This window comes from Natator depressus, chromosome 2 (assembly GCF_965152275.1).
Source record: "Natator depressus isolate rNatDep1 chromosome 2, rNatDep2.hap1, whole genome shotgun sequence".
Taxonomy (NCBI): Eukaryota; Metazoa; Chordata; order Testudines; family Cheloniidae; genus Natator; species Natator depressus.
In genome coordinates, this window is record NC_134235.1 from 144,082,826 (window position 1) to 144,101,814 (window position 18,989).

Genomic DNA, 18,989 nt, shown 5'->3' on the forward strand with positions numbered 1-18,989 from the left:
TTAGGGATTTCATGCCAGTAATGTGTTGGATGGAAACTTCTGTTTTCATTGTCTTTGGGGAACATGAAGTTTTTCACTTGCTGTGGCCCATGCAGTACAAGGAAGTCCCTCAGGCTACTGCTCAAGTGGGTCCACAGTCCTGGATCATCTAGACTTAAGGAACTAAACTCAGCAGCAGCTGTTTCTTGTGCCTCCACCACATTCTTCTCTGATCTACACTTTTTTTCAGGAATGTGTATGGTTACATCCATTTGAGATGGAGATATGGATGCTGCAGTACCTACACTCTGACTAACTGGATGATCAGGCATCTCCTCACCACTCACATCATCACTGGGGCCGGAAGGCTCACCGTGAACATTTGTATCTCAGGAGAGCTCCTTCCTGCTTAGATAGAAAAGCTTCCTTTGCTTGCTTTCTTTTTCGGAATGCTGCCTCAGTGGGGCGTTTTCTTCTTTCACTCATGACTGCTGTTCTGTGCCAACTATAGTGGCTCTCAACACTTAGTTGAAGGGGACAAATAAGCAGGCTGGTAGCAGGGCCTGAGTGAGGGAAGATATCAGCTTCTTAAGGGCCTAACTGGCTCCTACTACTTCAGTTGACTGCCTGTTCTCCTCAAGTGAGTTCAGGGAAGCAGCAGGAAATAGGAAGCTCCCTGAGAGGCTGGTCTTAACCAGTCCAGGCTCCTGGGAATGATAGAGAGGTACATAAGAGGCTCCTCCTCCTCTCTCCCCCTGCAGCTCCTGCTGCTTTCTGTTATTCCCTCTAACCTTTTCTCCTGCCTGGCTGTTATGTCTCTTGTGCCCTCTTTCCTCCAGCACAGCACTCCACCCTCTCTGTGTATCTAGAGCAGAGAGAATACATATGCACCAGCAGCAGACACAATTTTCTACACTCTGGGTCCTAGAGGTGCCCCCACACAGTCTGGCACCTGAGGCAGCTGTCTCAGTTTGCCTCATGGTAAGGCCAACCCTGACTGCAGGATATCAACTAACACATGTTGAATCCTGGCATTTACAGTGCCTCCCCTATTCTCTTTAAAAGGCCTTGTAACACCTTCAAAACATCAGGTTGGGGACCCAATGAGGAGACAACTTGTTTGGGGAGGAAGATAATAGAGCCATCACCAGCTGGAACCCTATCTGTGGAGGAGTGTCTTCTCACTGTTTATACTCTGGAAATAGGGAGGGCTGCAGTGGTAAAAGAGAAGGTGCAGCTAGGGTGGCTGTATCTGTGGATGGGATGCCCTGGGGACATAAAGGTTTGTCTGCACAGTTGCAAGCTTCTCAGGATGGCCCAGGAACACCAGTATGACCATATGTTGATCTGGTAAGTTCTACATAGCCATGGTGTCAGAAACCAGGAGGGTTGGGGTCAGTTTGAGTCCCAATGCCTGTCTCTGGAGCAGTCCCAAGTCCTCCTGCAGGACACACACAACAGTGGAGTGGAGGCTGGAGGAGAGGTGGTGTGTTGCTGATCCATCTCCTCTGACTGTATAGAAGTGGATCCAGAGGTGGTGTGCAGACGTGGATGGTGCCATGGATACAATCCTGCTAATAGGAGCGAGGTGGAGACTCTGGCTCCTATAGAAGCTCTAGATCTCTCAGTGCCATGAACCCTGTCAGTGCTCGTTGCAGTTGTGAAGTGCCTGGACCACCTGGTGACAGAAACTGTCAGTCCAGAGAGTGCCAGTGTAAAAGTGATAGGTTGTGGTGCTCATGGTTTGCAGTGCTACCATTAAGTCCAAAGCAGTCAATGATGTAATTCAGGGGTGGACAAACTTTTTGGCCTGAGGGCCACATTGGGGTTCCAAAACTGTATGGAGGGCAGGTAGGGAAGGCTGTGCTTCCCCAAACAGCCTGGCCCCCGCCCCCTATCCACCCCCACTTCCTGCCCCCTGACTGTCCCCCTCAGAATCTCCAACCCATCCAACCCCCCCACCCCTTATCCCCTGACCACCCCCGCCCAGGACTCCCCCATCCCTAACCACCCCCCGCTCCCTGACTTCCATGCCCCCTATCCACGCCCCTGCCCCCTGAGACTCTCACACCTATCCACCTGCCCCCCCAGGACCCCTGCCTCTTATCCAACACCCACCGCCCCCACTCCCTGCCCCCTTACCATGCCGCTCAGAGCACCAGGACTGGCAGCCGCGCTGCCCGGCCGGAGCCAGCCACACCACCGCGCAGTCTCGAGGCACCGGGGCAGGCCGGCGGCTCTTGCAGATGCACTGCCCGGCAGGAGATCACAGCCCCGCCGCCCAGAGCACTGGTGGCACAGCAAGCTGAGGCCATGGGGGAGGGAGGACAGCGGGGGAGGGGCCGGGGGCTAGCCTCCCCAGCCAGGAGCTCAAGGGCCAGGCAGGACAGTCCCGCGGGCCAGATGTGGCCCACAGTTTGCCCACCTCTGATATAATTGGTGCTAGATCTCTGACGGCTAGTCTCTGAGTCAGTGTCTTAAACTGAGTGACCTTCTTGGAAGCCTCATGGAGTTGAGAAGTCTTGATAGTTTGGTGCAGAGGAGGGGGATTCTTCTCGAGCAACCACTGGTGGGAGATCTGCTCTTGGAGATCCCTGACTCTGGGATTTATCAGAATGCTTCTTCTCTCCCATGGAATGCTCATGTGCATATGAAAGTGAACCAGTGTTTGTGCTCTTTGGTGCTGGATCTCACAGAGAGAGGTCTAGACAGCCTGATCCAAGGCAGGTCTCAGATTCTTTCAGAAGATACCTGAAGTCTTGCCTCTCTGACCTCACGTCCTTGAAATAAAAGATTTGCAAGTGGAACACTTCCTTGGGATGTATGACTCTCCAAGACAACACAGGCATTTCTAGTACTCCTCATTGATGGGCATGGTTCCTTCACATGAAGGGCAGTTCTTATAGCCATTGTAGGTTTTTTTGGCTCAACGGGCAGAGAATCATCTATGCTAATAAAAGGCTAACTAGGAACAACTAACAATTACATTCTGGATTGTGTGGGGCGGGGCGGGGTCTGTGTTACGGACTGCAAATGTTCTGTTTCATCAATGTCAGGAGGCGGCTGAGAGGAACTGATGGCACTTGACACACACTGCCCTTACATGACCTTGCTGGAGAACCAGAGAAGCTTCAGAGTGCAGGCATGCTGTACACATAATGCTGGCCAAAAGTCTCAAGTGCTTGCAGTGGATGCATATCAGAAGTGGAATGTGCATATGGACAATCACTGGAAGGAGATGTAGGTTCTGATGCTTCCAAGGGATCTTACAGTAGGATGTCATTCAAAACAGACAGACTAGGTCTTCATAACTGATGACGGCCTAGGAATCATTTAGCATTTGCATAGAAACCAGTGTATTCTCTGTTCAAATTAATGACAACTTTGATTAGTTCAAAAAGAGTTGGCTAGCTTTAGTGTAAGAATTAAGAACAGCTAAACATTTTACATGCATATCTTAAATAAAGTTGAAGATGAGATATTCACATATTCAGACAAATTTATTTGCAATTCTATAATGACTTGGAACCCTGGTCTTCTGACTCCCAGTCCTCCTATTCAAAGAACAAGACCATGTTACCACTACAAAAACATACAATATGGCTTTGGTCAGAGATGGAATCACACTTCTAGGTAACAGAGGCGAATACGGTTTCATTGGGTTTCCTCTTCTGTTTTCATTTCAGGGGAGGGAAAAGATGGAGTAGTCTGAATTGGAGACAAGTGTGGGTAACTGGAACTAGCAGGTCCAAAACTCCTGGCAGTATGATAGGTAAAGGCAGCACTAAGGCTTTGGCACTTTAGATTTATGGACTGCCATAACAAAAAGGTCTGATGCATAAGCTACCAGCTCTGGGGAGGTAAACCATGGCAGACTTCATCTGTCCAGAGGATATGTTTCCCCAAAACAAAAAGACAACAACTGGTGTGCATCAGACTGGAAAAATTCTTAGTCTTAGAGCATACCACTTAAATAATTTCTTCAGGTCTGCAGCAATAAAGTGCAGAAACATGCTGAAGCAACTTAAAATTCAAGATTTACCTCAAAATTATAGTGAACTCTCAAGACTACCTACACCAATGCTATTTTAAAACTGTATACCAAAAAGCACAGGTTTTTGTAGAACAAAGGGACCTGAATTTTTTTTTAATCACTGATGACCTTTAAATCAAGAAATACACTCTAGTTCAGCCACAAATTATTGGGATAGATGCAGGAACTACTGGGTGAACGTCTATGGTCTGCATTGCGCAAGAGGTCAGACTAGGCTGTTACGGTCCCTGCTAAACTAAAAAAATACACGAATTCCATGGACACTGAAAACAATAATTGTATTTGTTTCAGTCCGCTTTTGTAAGGAAGACTCAAGTTAATATTTGATCTAATTTTCCACACTATCTTTTTGCTGTCCAGAAGAAGACTGTAAATTCTCCAACTAGCAGATTGCACCAAGTCCCACTACATATTTCATTAAATAACCAACATGTCAGCAATATTACAGGACCGTGTCTTACCTGGGTATCATATTCTTCAGTTCTCTTTTCAGACTCATTGTATGCACCAAACTGTATTAGATTTAATAGAGAGAAGTAATCATAATTGGTTTAGACAAATAAAACAGAAGGGGAAAAAATACAGTACTTTGTTTGTGAAAAAAAGTCAGTATTAGCAAAAAAATTCAAAGGAAACCATCAATGATATTAGGTCTAATTGCAACCTAAAACAAGGAAGATGACAACTAGCAAACAGGATTTTTTAAGTTGAAAAAAAAAAAAAAAGGTGCAATATAAAGCACTATCCCAAGGCAAGGAGTTTGCCCTGGAATTTCTTTGCTAAATACTACATGAACCATCACAAGACAACTCATTTTTCAATACCATTCTTGACAGAAGAAGGCTACAAAGGTTCAAGAGATCTGTTGAGCCCATGGGTATACTGCAGTTGGCTCAAGTTTCACTGATTAAAGCTCAGCTCGTAAAGATGAAAAACTCATTACTAACTTTCATTATACAACATAAAACTTAATGCAAATCTACAAATGCTTCAAAAGAGCACATAGCACTCAGCTACAACCCTCACTCTCTTCAACAGGATGCAGACAGAAAATTGAGCCCTTCAGCCACTAACTGTACAAGAGCCTATACAGAAACTGATTAAATCAAAGAAAAACTACATTTAAAGACCTAAATAATAAGTAATTGTACAAAAGTAATTATTTCATATTCAGGAGGTTTGGCATAAAGGTCCTTAAAGCAGCATCACACTCTGGTCTTATTTTAATGCCCAATAATTATTTGGGACAAAAGAATTATCAATTACAAGTTAAACATCTCTACTCCCACCTACCTTCAGTTAATGGAGATCCATGAATAATGTCCCCGAGAAATGCAAAGGAAGCCCAGACCAGAGTTAATATTCCTTATATTGTTAATGTAGAACATTAGCAAGAAAAAAAGGTTTGATAAAACACACTTTTCAAATCTTTATACTTCATAAAGAAAGAAAGAGCAAGACCACATTGTAAAACATTCTCTGCTGGTCAAATTCAACACAACCAACATTGTTTGTGAAACCAAAATGTTCTTTTTTTTCCTCCAGCCAATGGCATTATCTAGCAGGACATACCCACTGCTAGCTCCATAGCAAGAAAGACTGGCTTGCTAAGTGAAAGAACTGTGAAAAACTTGGGTTTTTAAAATACAATCCCACATCTGGTGAGTTTTCCAGGTTTCTTCCTTTCCCCGCATCCTTTTATTGATTTTGTCATCCTCAAATATTTATGTTAACAGAACATTTGAAAGTTTTTGGATGCTAAAAATATCAGTCTCATTTTAATCTGTGAATGAAAACTAACTATTCTAAACATTTAAGTGATGAGGCAAAATGGTTACTTACCCTGTACAGTAGATGATGTTCTTTGAGATGTGGGTGCAGATGTGCATTTCACTCAGGTGTGCATGAGCCCAATGCATCACAGCCAGAGAAATTCACTTAGCATTAACTGTTGGGGCAGCTCTTGCTTCCTCTGGCCCTTATTTCCCCTCCTATGGCTATTAAGGGCAGCGCTGTCCCAACTGCCTCAGTTCTTTCACACAAGAATCTAAGACTGGAAACTCCAATGCAGAGGGAACAGAAAGTGGGGTGTGGAATATACTTCTGCACCCACATCTCGAAGCACAGTTACAGTACAGGTAAATAACCTTTTTTCTTCTTCGAGTGGTTGCAACCAAATGTTCCCTACAGATGGCTCACAAGCAGTAACCAATGGAGGTGGGACTCGGAGTCTACTTAAATAATGACTGAAGAACTTCCTGGACAAAGTTTCCATCTGATCTAGATGTTGTAATAGCGTAATGCTTCCGAAAAGCACGTATGGAAGACCAGGCAGCATCCCTAGAAACGTGCAATATAGAAACATCACTGAGAAACATGACAAAAGCCGTGTGAACCCTCACAGAATAAGCCACCAGTCTCTGTAGAGGTGTGGTCTGTGCTACCCCTTATGCTGTAGTAACGCAGAAGTAATCCACCTGGAAATTGTCTGTGTCGAAACATCCTGACCCTTCATCGGATCTGCGTAAGATAAAAAAAGTCAAAGCGATCCATGCCATATTTGATCATGGTGTTGTGTCAGCAGATCAGGAATGAGGGGAAGAAATCTGTGAGGTTGAACAGACAGACTGTGAAGGTCCGAAAAGCAACGCTATTTTGGCCATGGTACAATGAGTATCTAGTACAGTGGTTCCCAAACGGGGGTTCGCAGAATGTTACAGGGGGGTTGCCAGAAAAATTTCACTAATGGCGGCCAGAGGACCCTGGGCATTGGAGGTAGCAGGTGGGATCCAGTTGCAGGGCAGACAGCCCGAGCCCCAGGAAGAGCAGGGCCCAGCAGTTGGGGATGGCAGCCCGAGCCCTGCCCCCGTCAGCTGGGGAGCTGGCAGCTCAAACCCCAGCGCTCCGCGCAGGGCTGACAACCTAAGCCCCAGGAAGAGCGGGGCCAGGCAGCTGGGGCTGGCAGCTTGAGCCCTGCCCTCATCAGCAGGGGAGCCGGCAGCCTGAACCCCAGCACTCTGCACGGGGATAGCAGCCCGAGTCCCAGGAAGAGCAGGGCCGGCCAGTTGGGGACGGCAGCCCGAGACCCAGTGGTCAGCGGGACCTGCAGCCCGAGCTCAGTGGAGCTCAGTTGACCAGGGTGGTCAACCACCAGCAGGAGCCCCACGGAGTGCGGAGCTGGCAGCCCAGACCCCAGCGCGGGGCCAGTAGCCTGAGCCCTGTGGTGGGCAGGGTGGCAGCTGAGACCCCAGCTGCGCAGGTGGCAGCTCGGACCCCTGTCCTTGTCAGACAGGGGAAGCTGGCATCGAGGGCAGAGTGAGCAGGGGCTGCGCTGTACGTGGGGGTGATCCAAGCTACTTTGTCCCTCACAGGGCACCCTCGTAGGGACAGGCCTCGTGGCAGAAGAAAAGCTGTTTGAGCCAAACCAGCCGGAAGCACGTTGTAGCCAGTGTAGCAGTGTTAAGGTGCCTCAGTAATTGTCATTCTCTCTCGAGTGCTGTTTTGCTTCAGTGAGACTTGAGTGAATCTCATTTTCTAGTTTGTTGGTTGTTAGCAGTTTCTCTGTGTTATTTTTATTAGAACTTTTCTACACAAGTTCAATGGATAAGTGGCTGAAAAAGGAACGTGTTAAGACACAAGAATCAGCTAGCGTTTCCTCAAGTCCACACTGTGGAAAATCTAAGTCTAATGATCATGATGGTCCTGGAAAGTCACTTACAAAGAAAAGAAAATATGATGATTATATAAAATATGGCTTTACATGCATTGGTGATCAAGAACGTTGGTTTTCACTGTGTGTGATTTGTGGTGATGTTCTAGCAAACAGCAGCCTCAAACCTTCTCTACTTTGGCGCCATTTAGAAACTAGGCATCCTGCACAACTTGACAAGCCTGTTGATTTTTTTCAAGCGAAAATTAGCTGAGAGGGTGACATGACCAGTTTTATATCCAAAGCAAGTACTGACAATGAAAATGCACTTGAAGCGTCATACTGCATGAGCTACCGAGTAGCAAAAGCATCAGAAGCCCATACCATAGCAGAGAGCTTGATTGGTCCATGTATAAAAGACGTAGTTCATTGCATGCTCTGAGAAAAGGCTACAAAAAGGATTGACATGGTACCTTTGTCCAATAATATGTTGTCACTAAGAATTAACATGTCAAACAACGTAGAGACCACAATTGTACATAGACTGAAAAATAGTCCATATTATGCTATACAGTTGGAGGAGTCAATTGATGTAGCTAATCTAGCTATTTTGCTACTGTTTGTATGTTATGTGAATGAAGGTATGCTTGAAGAAGACGACTTCTTGTTTTGCCGACCACTGGAAGAACGTACAACTGGAGAAGATATCTTCAATCTGACTACTGCATATTTTCAAGAAAAGGAAACAGATTGGTCTCAGTGCCTAGATATTTGCACTCATGGGGCAGCAGCAATGACGGGGAAGTATACTGGATTTGTAGCTCGAACAAAAAAGGTTGCATCAAAAGTCTCTTGGACTCATTGCAGCATCCATAGACAAGCCCTCACAACAAAATGCATGCCTGAGGGACTGAAGGAAGTGCTGGACAGTGCAGTGAAAATGGTGAATTTCATAAAATCATGGCAAACAAATTCCAGAATATTTCATGTACTTTGTGACGAAATGGGTAGTATATACAATTGTCTGTTGACCCATACTGAAGTTAGATGGCTCTCACGGGGCAAAATCCTTGTGCGCTTGTTTGAGCTTAGAACGGAAATCCTAGTTTTTTTTCAACAGCCACCCTTTCCACCTTGCCAGCTGTATGGAAAATAATGTCTGGCTCCAGAGCCTAGCTTATTTAGAACATATTTTGTCAAGAATTAATGACCTAAATTTATCTCTTCAAGGCCTCAATATAACAATTTTCAATGTGCAAGAGCAAGCTGAATCCATGATAAAGAAGTTGCAGTCTGGGAAAGTTGTTTGGAAAACAATCAAACTGAGTGTTTCAGTAATCTTCATGACTTCCTGGCAGAACAAATTTCAGTTGGATCAGTGCACTGAAACCAATATAATTGCACACCTAAAAGGACTTTGCACAACTTTCAGGAAATATTTTCCAGCTATGTCTGGCGATAATGAAAGGATTCACAACCCTTTTGATGATACCACTTTCTCAACACAGATATTGAACACTGAGGAAAGAGAAATTGACTGAGATCTCCTGTGATTACAAACTGAAAAGGAGTTTCAGAAATCTGTCACTGATCAACTTTTGGCTGAGTTTAAGAAACGAGTACCCCCTTCTGGCAGAAAAAGCTGCTACAGTCTTGTTACCATTTTCAACAACATACTGTGACAGGGTCGGGCCACATGGCTACAGGAGAATGATAGAAGGCAGATATATTAGCCCCAGGTTGAGTAGGTCCCTGTTTCCTGGGTAAGGTAACAGGGAAGGTTTCAGAACAATCAGGAACTTTCTGGAAATAATTAAGACAGGCTGATTAGAACACCTGCAGCCAATCAAGAAGCTGCTAGAATCAATTAAGGCAGGCTAATCATGGCACCTGGGTTTAAAAAGGAGCTCACTTCAGTTTGTGGCGTGCGTGTGAGGAGCTGGGAGCAAGTGGCACTAGGCGCTGAGGGTGAGAAGGTGTACTGTTGAAGGACTGAAGAGTACAAGCATTATCTGTTTGGAAGGAGGGTCCTATGGTGAGGATAAAGAAGGTGTTGGGAGGAGGCCATGGGGAAGTAGCCCAGGGAGTTGTAGCTGGCGCACAGCTGTTCCAGGAGGCACTCTAGACAGCTGCATTCCACAGGGCCCTGGGCTGGAACCCAGAGTAGAGGGCGGGCCCAAGTTCCCCCCAAACCTCCCAACTCCTGGTCAGACACAGGAGGAGTTGACCTGGACTGTGGGTTCATGAAAACGGCCAAACTGAGGGCTGCTGTGAATCTCCGAGGCGAGCAAATCCGCCAATAAGTGCAAGACCCACCAAGGTAGAGAAGGAACTTTGTCACAATACTTATGCGAGAAAGCGTTTTCCTCATATGCACATCTGAAAACCAAATACAGAAACAGACTTGATGCCGAACCAGACCTGAGACTTCATCTTTCTCCAGTGGTTCCGGACTTCCAAGAGCTATGCATAGCAAAACAAGCTCATCCATCACACTGAGGAAATTTAAACTTAAATCCCTGGAAATATTCATTTTTAGGAGGCGGTTCACGAGATTTCACAATTACACAATTACTAAAGGGGTTCGCGGCTGCCAAAGTTTGGGAACCACTGAGTTAGTATGATCCAATTTCAGTCTGAGAATCACCTGAGGGATATCGGGGGGAAGGCATACACAAGGATTGATCCCCAGTTCAAATGGAAAGCATCAGTTAATGAGCCTTAGACGGAGACCCGCTTGAGAGCAAAATAGACTGCATTTCTTGTTGTCTTTCACTGAAAGTAAGTCCACTGTCACAATGCCTCAGTCCTTGAAAATGGACCTCAGCACATTGCTCTTCAGAAATCGCTCATGATTCTGAGAGAAGTTCCTGCTGAGGTGACTGGCCAAGTGATTCTGAGCATCTGCGCAAGTAAGCAGTTGTGTAAATGAGGTTTTCCATGATGCACAACTGCCAAACCTTTATTGCTTGCAGACAAAGCTAGGGAGCGGGCTCCTCCTGGCTTGTTCATATAACACATTGAGGTTGCATTGTCAGTGGGGCTCTGCTCTTCTGCTTAGGACAACAGTCCTTACTCTCATGGTAGAAGCCCAATGAAGGGTCCCTGACTTTACTGTTTCCCGCTTCTGTATCAGATCTTATGGTAAAAGGTGCACTCTTCTAGAACTCTGGCAGATGTACGGGGGCAGGGTCCAACTGGGGCCTCATTGCTTTCTTCCTGAGTTGCTTCTTAAGCCAGAGTTCTTGTGCCTGCAGGTTCCAGGTGGGACTTGGATCACCCCAACTGACAGATACTGCACCTAGTGGAAGTATCACTGACTGAGAAGGATCAGGGACAGGAGACAATTTTTGAAGTCTGGTATCCTAGGCATAATCTAAATCCTATACTGGGGAAGCTAAACGGTTCACTGAGGCAGGGATTATACCTGTTACTAAGTATACTTTAAAATTTCTAACACTAAGTACACTACAGTAAAAATAACTATAAAACTGAAATATTTACAGATTTCAAAACAAAGACGACATAAAGAAGGGCTCCAGATACTGGAAATTACAAACTAGGCCATGCAGTGGTAAAAAGGAACTGGATAGGCAGTTAGTCCATACCACCCCATTTACCCATGGTGTGTGAGGAGACCAAGGGTGCAGACATAGACCAATTGACATTGCTTGCAAGAATTCTCTGGTCTCAGGCACATGAAGTGCATGCATACCCCATAGTGTAACACACAGGGACTGGCACTTGAAGAACTCTGTTTTGCAGAAGATGTCTTAACCGTCTCAATTCAGTAGCAAATAACATTTCTATCCTCCAGCAGTAATAATGGAAGACTGATTTGTGGTTTTCTGTAGCTACTTCTGCAACTTTTTAATTGAATCATATTATACAAATGGATGAACACAGCAGCATTTGTATACTTCTATACATTTTACATACATCTATACATCTTCATATTTTGTTGATTTGAATTTTATTTTAAAGTAAGCTGTTCACTAACCTCTGAAGGAGCAGAGAGCTCAATAGCTCTAGTCATTATGAAAGAGCAAAGGTACTTACCTGGATTGTTGGCCTCATGCTTCTCCATTTAACTGTCATTTTCAGCGCTTTCTTCACTTTCCAGAGCTGTGGTTTAAGTTACAAAAATACAATGCTTATAGATCAAGAACAACTTATTAATCACGACTAAGGATATCAAAATCTAGTTCTTAGACTTGAAAAAGAGGTTACCTACCTCCTGGAGGTTCTTCGAGATGTGTGGTCCCAATCTGTACTCCACTGTGGGTGTGCATGCGCGCCATCTGTCAGAAGATTTCTGCATCAGTATTCATCGACCCACACGTATGTAGCCACGTGGTCCAGGTGAGGTTACATGAGGCTGTGTGGGGTGACACCCTCTCAGTCACCCTCTTACTGCTGAGCAGTGCGGCACACAGCAGATGGGACGGAGGGCAGGTATTGGAATACAAATAGGGACAACACATCTTGAATAACCTTCAGTTACAGATAAGTAACAGCCTCTTCTTCTTCTTCAAGGTGATGGTCCCTATATGTATTCCAAATGTGGGTGAGTATCAAGCAGTGATAAGTGCAGAGGCGTGTGCGAGGATGCAAGAGGCATTGCAGTCTGGAGGACAACATGGCCCACAGCTGCGTCTGCCGCCCTCTGGCTGATTGCGTAATGGGTAGTGAAGGTATGCACAGAATGCCACGTTGCCACTCAGCAGATGTCATGCCAGGAGACATCTGCCAGGAAGACAGATGTTGCCACTTGTGCCCATGTTGAGTGCACTGTAACTGTGCTGGGCGGCATATACCATACATGGATGCATGCAGAGACCCACTTGAGATGCGTTGGGAGGGCAGGACTTGGCCCATGCATCTGTCTACAGAGATGTGGGGAGGCATGAATGGTGGGGGTTCTGTCAAGATAGAACGCCAGCACATGGTAGACATCTAAGAAATGCAGGGTCCTGTCTGCAGGAGTGGCGTGTGGCCTAGGACAGAAGACCGGAAGGTGAATCAACAAGTTGAGGTGAAACTCCAAGACTACCTTCAGGAGGAATCTGGGGTGGAGGCGCAAGGAAACCTTGTCTTTATGGAAAACTGTATTGGGGGTTGGGGGGAGGAGATTGCCCATCATGGCCACCAGTTTGCTGTCCTGCCGAGCAGAAGTGATAGCCACGAGGAAGATGACTTCCATGGGAGAGATGGAAGAGGGAGGATGTGGCCAGAGGCTTGAACGGGGTCTGGTGAGGGTGGAGAGGATAAGATTGAGGTCGCGGGGGGGGCGGCTTGTGCACTGGCAGGAAGCTGTTAAGCAGAAGAAGCGGGTGGTGGTGGAGTGTGTAAAGACCGAGTGGCCATCCACAGGGGTGAGGAAGGCTCTCAATGCTGTCAGGTGCACCCGGACAGAGCTAAAGTTAACGACTGAGGTCTTAAGTTCTAGGAGGTATTCCAGGATGCTACGGATGGAGATGGCCTCGAGGGGGAAGTGGTGGTGCTGAGCCCAGGAGGTGAAACATTTCCATTTTGCGATATAGCAAACTCTTGTGGGGGTCTGCCTACTGCGTGTAAGGATGTGCTGCACCAGCGGCAAACAAGCACTGTCTACACAGGAGCCCAAACCAAAAACCAGACCATGAGGCAAAGGGAGCCAGGACTGGGATGGCAGAATCTGACTTGGTCCTGAGTGAGGTGGTCTGGGATTGTGTGGCGATGGAGAGGTGGGCAGGCACAGAGCCTGAGGAGGTCCACAAACAAAAACTGGCAAGACTAGAACGGGATTATCAGTATGACTGTGGCCTGGTCCTGGTAGATCTTGCAGAGGATCTGGGGAAGGAGAGGAACAGGGGAAAGGTGTAACGAGGTTCTCCCTGCCAGGGCACGAGAGCATAGCCTTGAGAGTCGAGCCCCTGGGCTCCCTGGGAGCAGTAAAGAGGGAACATGTGATTGTCTCGTGTAGTGAAAAGGTCCCAGTGAGAGGTGCCTCAGTATGGCAGATGGAACGGAGAGTAGGGTTGTGGAGCGCCCACTCATGATTGAGGTACCAGGTCCTGCTGAGCCCATCGGCCAGGGAGTTTTGTGCCCCCGGGAGGTGCGCCATGGGGAGGATAATATGGTGGCGGAGACACTGGTTCCAGAGGTGGATGGACTCCGAGCAGAACGACAGGACTTGGTGCCCATCTGTTGATGTAGGTGACCGCTGTCGTGTTGTCGGAGAGGAGCTGAACATAACGGGCACGGATGAGTGGCAGGAATGCATGGCAGGCCAAGTGCACCGCCCTCAGCTCCAGGACGTTTATGAGCATGCGGGCCTTGGACTGTGTCCGAACCCCCTGGGTGATGCGCTGGTGCAGATGAACGCCCCAACCAGAGAGGGAGGCGCCTGTCGTCAGAGTGGCAGTCGGAACAGGGGTGGAGAAGGGGATGCCAATAAGCACATCGGAAGGGTCGGTCTACTAGGTGAGGGAGGCCAGAACCAACTGTAGGACGATCATTGTGTATTGGGGTGATCCCACTGGGGTCTGAAGAACAACAGGAGCCACAGCTGTAGACAGCGCATGTGCAAGTGGGAATGCAGTGTCACATAGGTGCAGGCCGCCATGTGCCTGAAAAGGCAGAGCCAACAACGTACTGTGGTGCATGGGTTGCAGTGTAAGTCTGCTATGACAGTGGTGACAAAGGAATGTGCCACTATGGAATCCTGATGCGTCGTGATGAAATTGATAGTCTGTCTCGGGATAAGCACCAACTTCTGGTTGATACAGACACCAAGAGTGGTAAGGAGAGAGCGGAGAGTGTGAACTGCGGACATAATCATGGCATGAAAGGGTGTGACCAGGAGCCAGTCATGCAGGTAAGGATACATGGAGTACACCAGACGTCTTATCGGGGCTGCCACGACCACAAATACCTTTGTGAAAACCTGTGGGGCCATCATGATGCCAAAGAGGAGAACTTGGAACAGGTAATGGTGGTAGCCTATGTGAAAGCGGAGAAATTTGTAATGTACTGAACGGATGTCGATGTGAAAGTATGCACCCTTCATGTCGAGAGCTGTAAACCATGCTCCCTGGGCAAGGAAGGGGATAATCACTGTGAGTGTCACCATCTTGAACTTGGTCCTCCTGATGAAGGTGTTGAGAACATGGAAATTGAGTATGGGGCAGAGCTTGCCATCCTTCTTAGGGATAAGCAAGTATGGAGGAGTAGAATCCCCAGCTGATGAAGGGGCTGGGCACCGGTTCTGTGGTGCCCCTCGCAAGGAGGGTGTCTGCCTTGTGCTGTAGGAGGTTGCGATGGGAGAGACCCCCAGCAGGCATTTGGGGAGGTCCCTGATGCGGGGGAAAAGAGAGAAATTCTAGAGTAACTGTGCTGGACAATCGCTAGTACCCAACGATCTGTAATGCTCCTACCCCAGTTGTGGGTAACCAGGGCAAGACGGACCCCAAAGAAGACAAGGGGAGTCGGGCACGGTGATGGGGGGAGGGTTTGCAGCTCTCAACTTGCGCATCAAAACTGGACCTTGGGTTGGTGTCTGGGCAGGATGGAAGAGGTCACCATGGAGAGAACCGAGGTCGCTGGTACCACTGACACTTCCTCGGGGGTTCCTGATTTCGAAGATAGGAGGACTGATAAGTCACATATGAACTGGGGCAGAAGGGTTGGCGCTGCTGTTTATGACAGGGGGCCGGGGTATACATACCGAGGGACTGAAGTGTTACCCTCGAGTCCTTCAGAGAGTGAAGGGACTAGTCTGTCTTTGCCGAGAACAACTCGTCCTCATTGAAGGGGAGGTCCTGGATGGTGTTCTGGACCTCTCAGGGGAAAAAGGAGGACTGTAGCCACGAGTCTTGACATAATGACCCCAGTTGCGAGAGAGCGAGAGTACGTACCTGCAGCATCCATGGCCACTTCGAGGCTCAACTTAGCTGTTGGCAGCCTTCTTCCAGAAGGGCATGGAAGTGTTGTTGCTTGTCCTGTGGCAGGTCGTCCAGGAACGCTGCAAGCTTGGCGTAATTGGGGAAATCATACTTCGCCAGCAGAGCCTGGTAGTTGGCAATACAAAATTGCAATGCTGCCAAGTAGACCTTCCTGCCCCAAAGGTCCAGGCACTTGCCCACCCGCTCTGAAGTGTGGATTTCTGGGTGTGCTGGCAGACGCATTCTGTCACCGCATGGACCACAATAGAATTGGGAGCTGGGTGGGAAAATAGGAAATCTGCCCAGGACAAAGTACCAGTGTACTGTCCATTTCAGTGTGGGGGCACAGGAAGCCGGCATGTGCCAGACCGCTCTCACAGGTTGCAGGATAGCATTGTGAACAGGCAGTGCCACCCGAATGGCCCTCGTCGTTGCAGGATGTCCACCAATTGATGGTGCTGATACTGCAACCTCCTCCAGGGGTACACCCAGGTCCACAGCTTCTGTTTGTCAGGAGGCAAGAGCATGAGTGGTATAAGCCTTTGGGAGTGGTGGAGCAGTCAGTACTGGTGGGCCGGAATGCATAGGCTTAAAGCACCCCTCCTGGAGCTGTAGCAGTGCCTCTGCTGGAGCGGGAGGTTCGTGTGCAGTGAGCAGCGGAGAATGAGGGTAGGGCAGTTAGAGATGTGCTGACTGGAGAAGGGGCTCACATTGTCCCAAGGTCTGGGAAATGTCCCTGTGAGAAGTAAAAGAGCGAGGTGGTGTGTGCAGCAGTGAACAGACTGATGGATGCTGAGATGCACAGGGGACAGGTGGTGCGCACCTAGGGACAGTTCCAGTCAGGTAGCTGCTATGGCAGGTAGTGGGGCCATCAGGTCCTCCTTTCTTCACCTTACCCTCAGAAAAAGGAAGCTTAGCTCAACCGACCTGGGGCAGTTTAGGGAGGGAGTGCTGTGCTTGGAGCCAGCTTGCAAAGGGGACCTGCTCCGATGCCCATGCAAGTGCTTCTGGCTCTCAAGCTTGGGCTTATCCTAGACCGCTGGCACTGCCGGACCTGGGGCATGGGACGTGCTAGGAGGAGCACTCACCACCAGTGAAGGGCGCTGCACCGATGGTTCCGCCACTCTGGGGTTGGACGGAGCAGGCAGCTGGAACGCATCCTCCAAAAAAATTTGTGGAGGCAAAGTTGGCAAGCTTTAGGAGTCTGCAGATGGAAGGAGAGACAGATCACGCAGCAAGATGAGTCTCCCCAAGACAGCAGAGACAGCATTGGTGCTCGTCGCTCACTGAGAATGAGAGAGAGCATGATGCATAGTTTTTGAACCCTGGAACATGGGGCATAGTCCCTGGGGAAGGAAACAGAAATCTGACTACACTACACTCAGAACTATGCACAGCGAACTAAAGAGAAAAACAAAAGAAGACTAGCTACAAATGAAAGAAAGGGCTTTGTTACCCAAAACTACAATCGCAGAGGAAGAGGGATTCTGACTTCAACCATCCGATGGTACGAGGGAACTGAGAGGGCGTCACTCCGCACAGCCTCATATAACTTTGCCTGACTCTGTGGCTACGGACATTGCTCATGCAGGTGAATGGACACTGCTACAGAAATTTTCTGGCTCCGACACATAGCACGCATGCACACCCACGTTTGGAATACATATAGTTTGGCGTGGCCAAACTTACTGACCATCTGAGACGCATAAGACAATCTTCATAAGTTCGAGAGTCAGGGTGCATCTGCTAGGGCTTGGGCCTTCAGCCTCACATGAGGTGCCTGCCGGGACTCAGATCTTCAGCCCCACGGTAGGCACCTGCTAGGTCTCGGGCCTTCAGCCCTGCTCCTGCTGAAGCTCCGGCAGGTGCACCCTGCAGGACTGAAGCCCTGAGCCCAGGTAAGCATGCCCCGCAGGGCTGAAGCCCCGGGGACGGCCCTCCCCACTGGGCAGAAAGTCCGGAGGTGACACGTGGCAGGGGCACATCGGGTGGCCCCCACCCAGATTTTTCCCAGGGTTTGTTGGCCCTGCTCAGTCACATGGTGCCACCAGGCCCCGTCCCTGCATGGCAGTTGCTGGAGCCGGCAAGCTTGGAGCTGCGGCCGTGGGGAGAGACAATGACAAAGAGCAAGGAGCTGCAAGGAGAGCTACTCCTTTTGCTGCTGCTTCTCCCCACAGAGCTAAAGCAGCAGCCCCTCCCTGAAGCTCCCAGGTCTTTGTTGTTGCCTCTCCATAAGAAGCTACCACCTGGGAGTTCAAGGGAGAGGCCACTGAGGGTAAGGGGGGGTGGGGTGTGCCTGGAGGGGCATGATTCAAGCTGTTGGGGGAGCAAACCTGTAAATTGTGCCCCCCACTCTCAGCAGGCACCAGTCATTTCTGGCAGAAGCCCCTAGCCCCAACACAGGCTGGGAGGTGGAGAAGCCACCCCCCACCACAGGCTGGTAGGTGGAAAAGCCACACACTCTTCCCTCCCCCACAGGCTGGTAGGTGGAGAATGTGAGCTACTTTAACTGTGAAAGAGCCACAGTTTGGCCACCCTTGACATATAGAGAGCATCACTTGAAGAACAGTATCTTACTCCTTCAGTAGTCCCACTAAAGTCAATGAATTAACTGAATTCATTGGATCAATGAATAAAGGTTAATAAAGGTATCAGCATTTAACTGAAAAGTACAAATAAACCCCCTAGCACTCATTGCCTGTTTACTATAGCTTTCAAGGTAATAAAAACCTCAGCTAAGGATTTTAAATAAGTATTGTGAAAGCCGTTCCTTAATTTGGATTGCATGGTACAACAGACTTAAAAACGGGTCATAAATTATGGTGTTTATAAGTAGCGCACTAACATTATGAAACTTCACACAGTCTAACTTTTTATGCCTTCTGAATTTTCTTTGTAGTTTTTGTTTAGTTTTTCTTCATACATTTTTAAACAGGAAGCCTGAAAGTCAGTTCTGGCAGTCCTACTTTTCATACTGACCAATTTCTTAACATTGAATATTTACACAAATATTAGTAGAAAATTGGATCCTGAGACATAACTAGAGCTAGCCAAGACGCAGTTTCTATCCTGTGAATATATTTGAGTTTTTACAGTTTTGTTTGTTCTGAATAGGGTAAAAAGTCAAACTCTAAATTTTTGCTGGACTGAAATTTTGAAATATATTCCCTGGAATTCCTGGCTCCCTGTATGGCAGGCTCTCTTGGACTTCATCTCTGTTTGCCAGTCAGGCAGGCTGGCACACCCACCGTATACAGTGTGCCTTGTTTGTTGAATGTTTTAACAAAATCAACACAGACAGAAAGCTGTTCAGTCAGAAAATTTTGACTAGCTCTAGTGAGAGCAAATGACAGTCAGGACCCAATGATAAATTTCTTAAAGG

At 47.9% G+C, this 18,989-nt stretch overlaps 1 protein-coding gene across 1 annotated transcript in view; it reads right to left on the reverse strand.

The window, feature by feature from the left end:
• CLPTM1L (CLPTM1 like) overlaps positions 1 to 18,989 on the reverse strand; it is a 113,224-nt gene that overhangs the window by 28,325 nt on the left and 65,910 nt on the right. Inside the window, exons 10-11 of the mRNA XM_074945088.1 lie at positions 11,742 to 11,807; positions 4,495 to 4,545 (exon numbers count right to left, since the gene is read on the reverse strand). Of these exons, the coding sequence (XP_074801189.1) occupies positions 4,495 to 4,545; positions 11,742 to 11,807 (117 nt within the window). The remainder of the gene's footprint in view (positions 1 to 4,494; positions 4,546 to 11,741; positions 11,808 to 18,989) is intronic.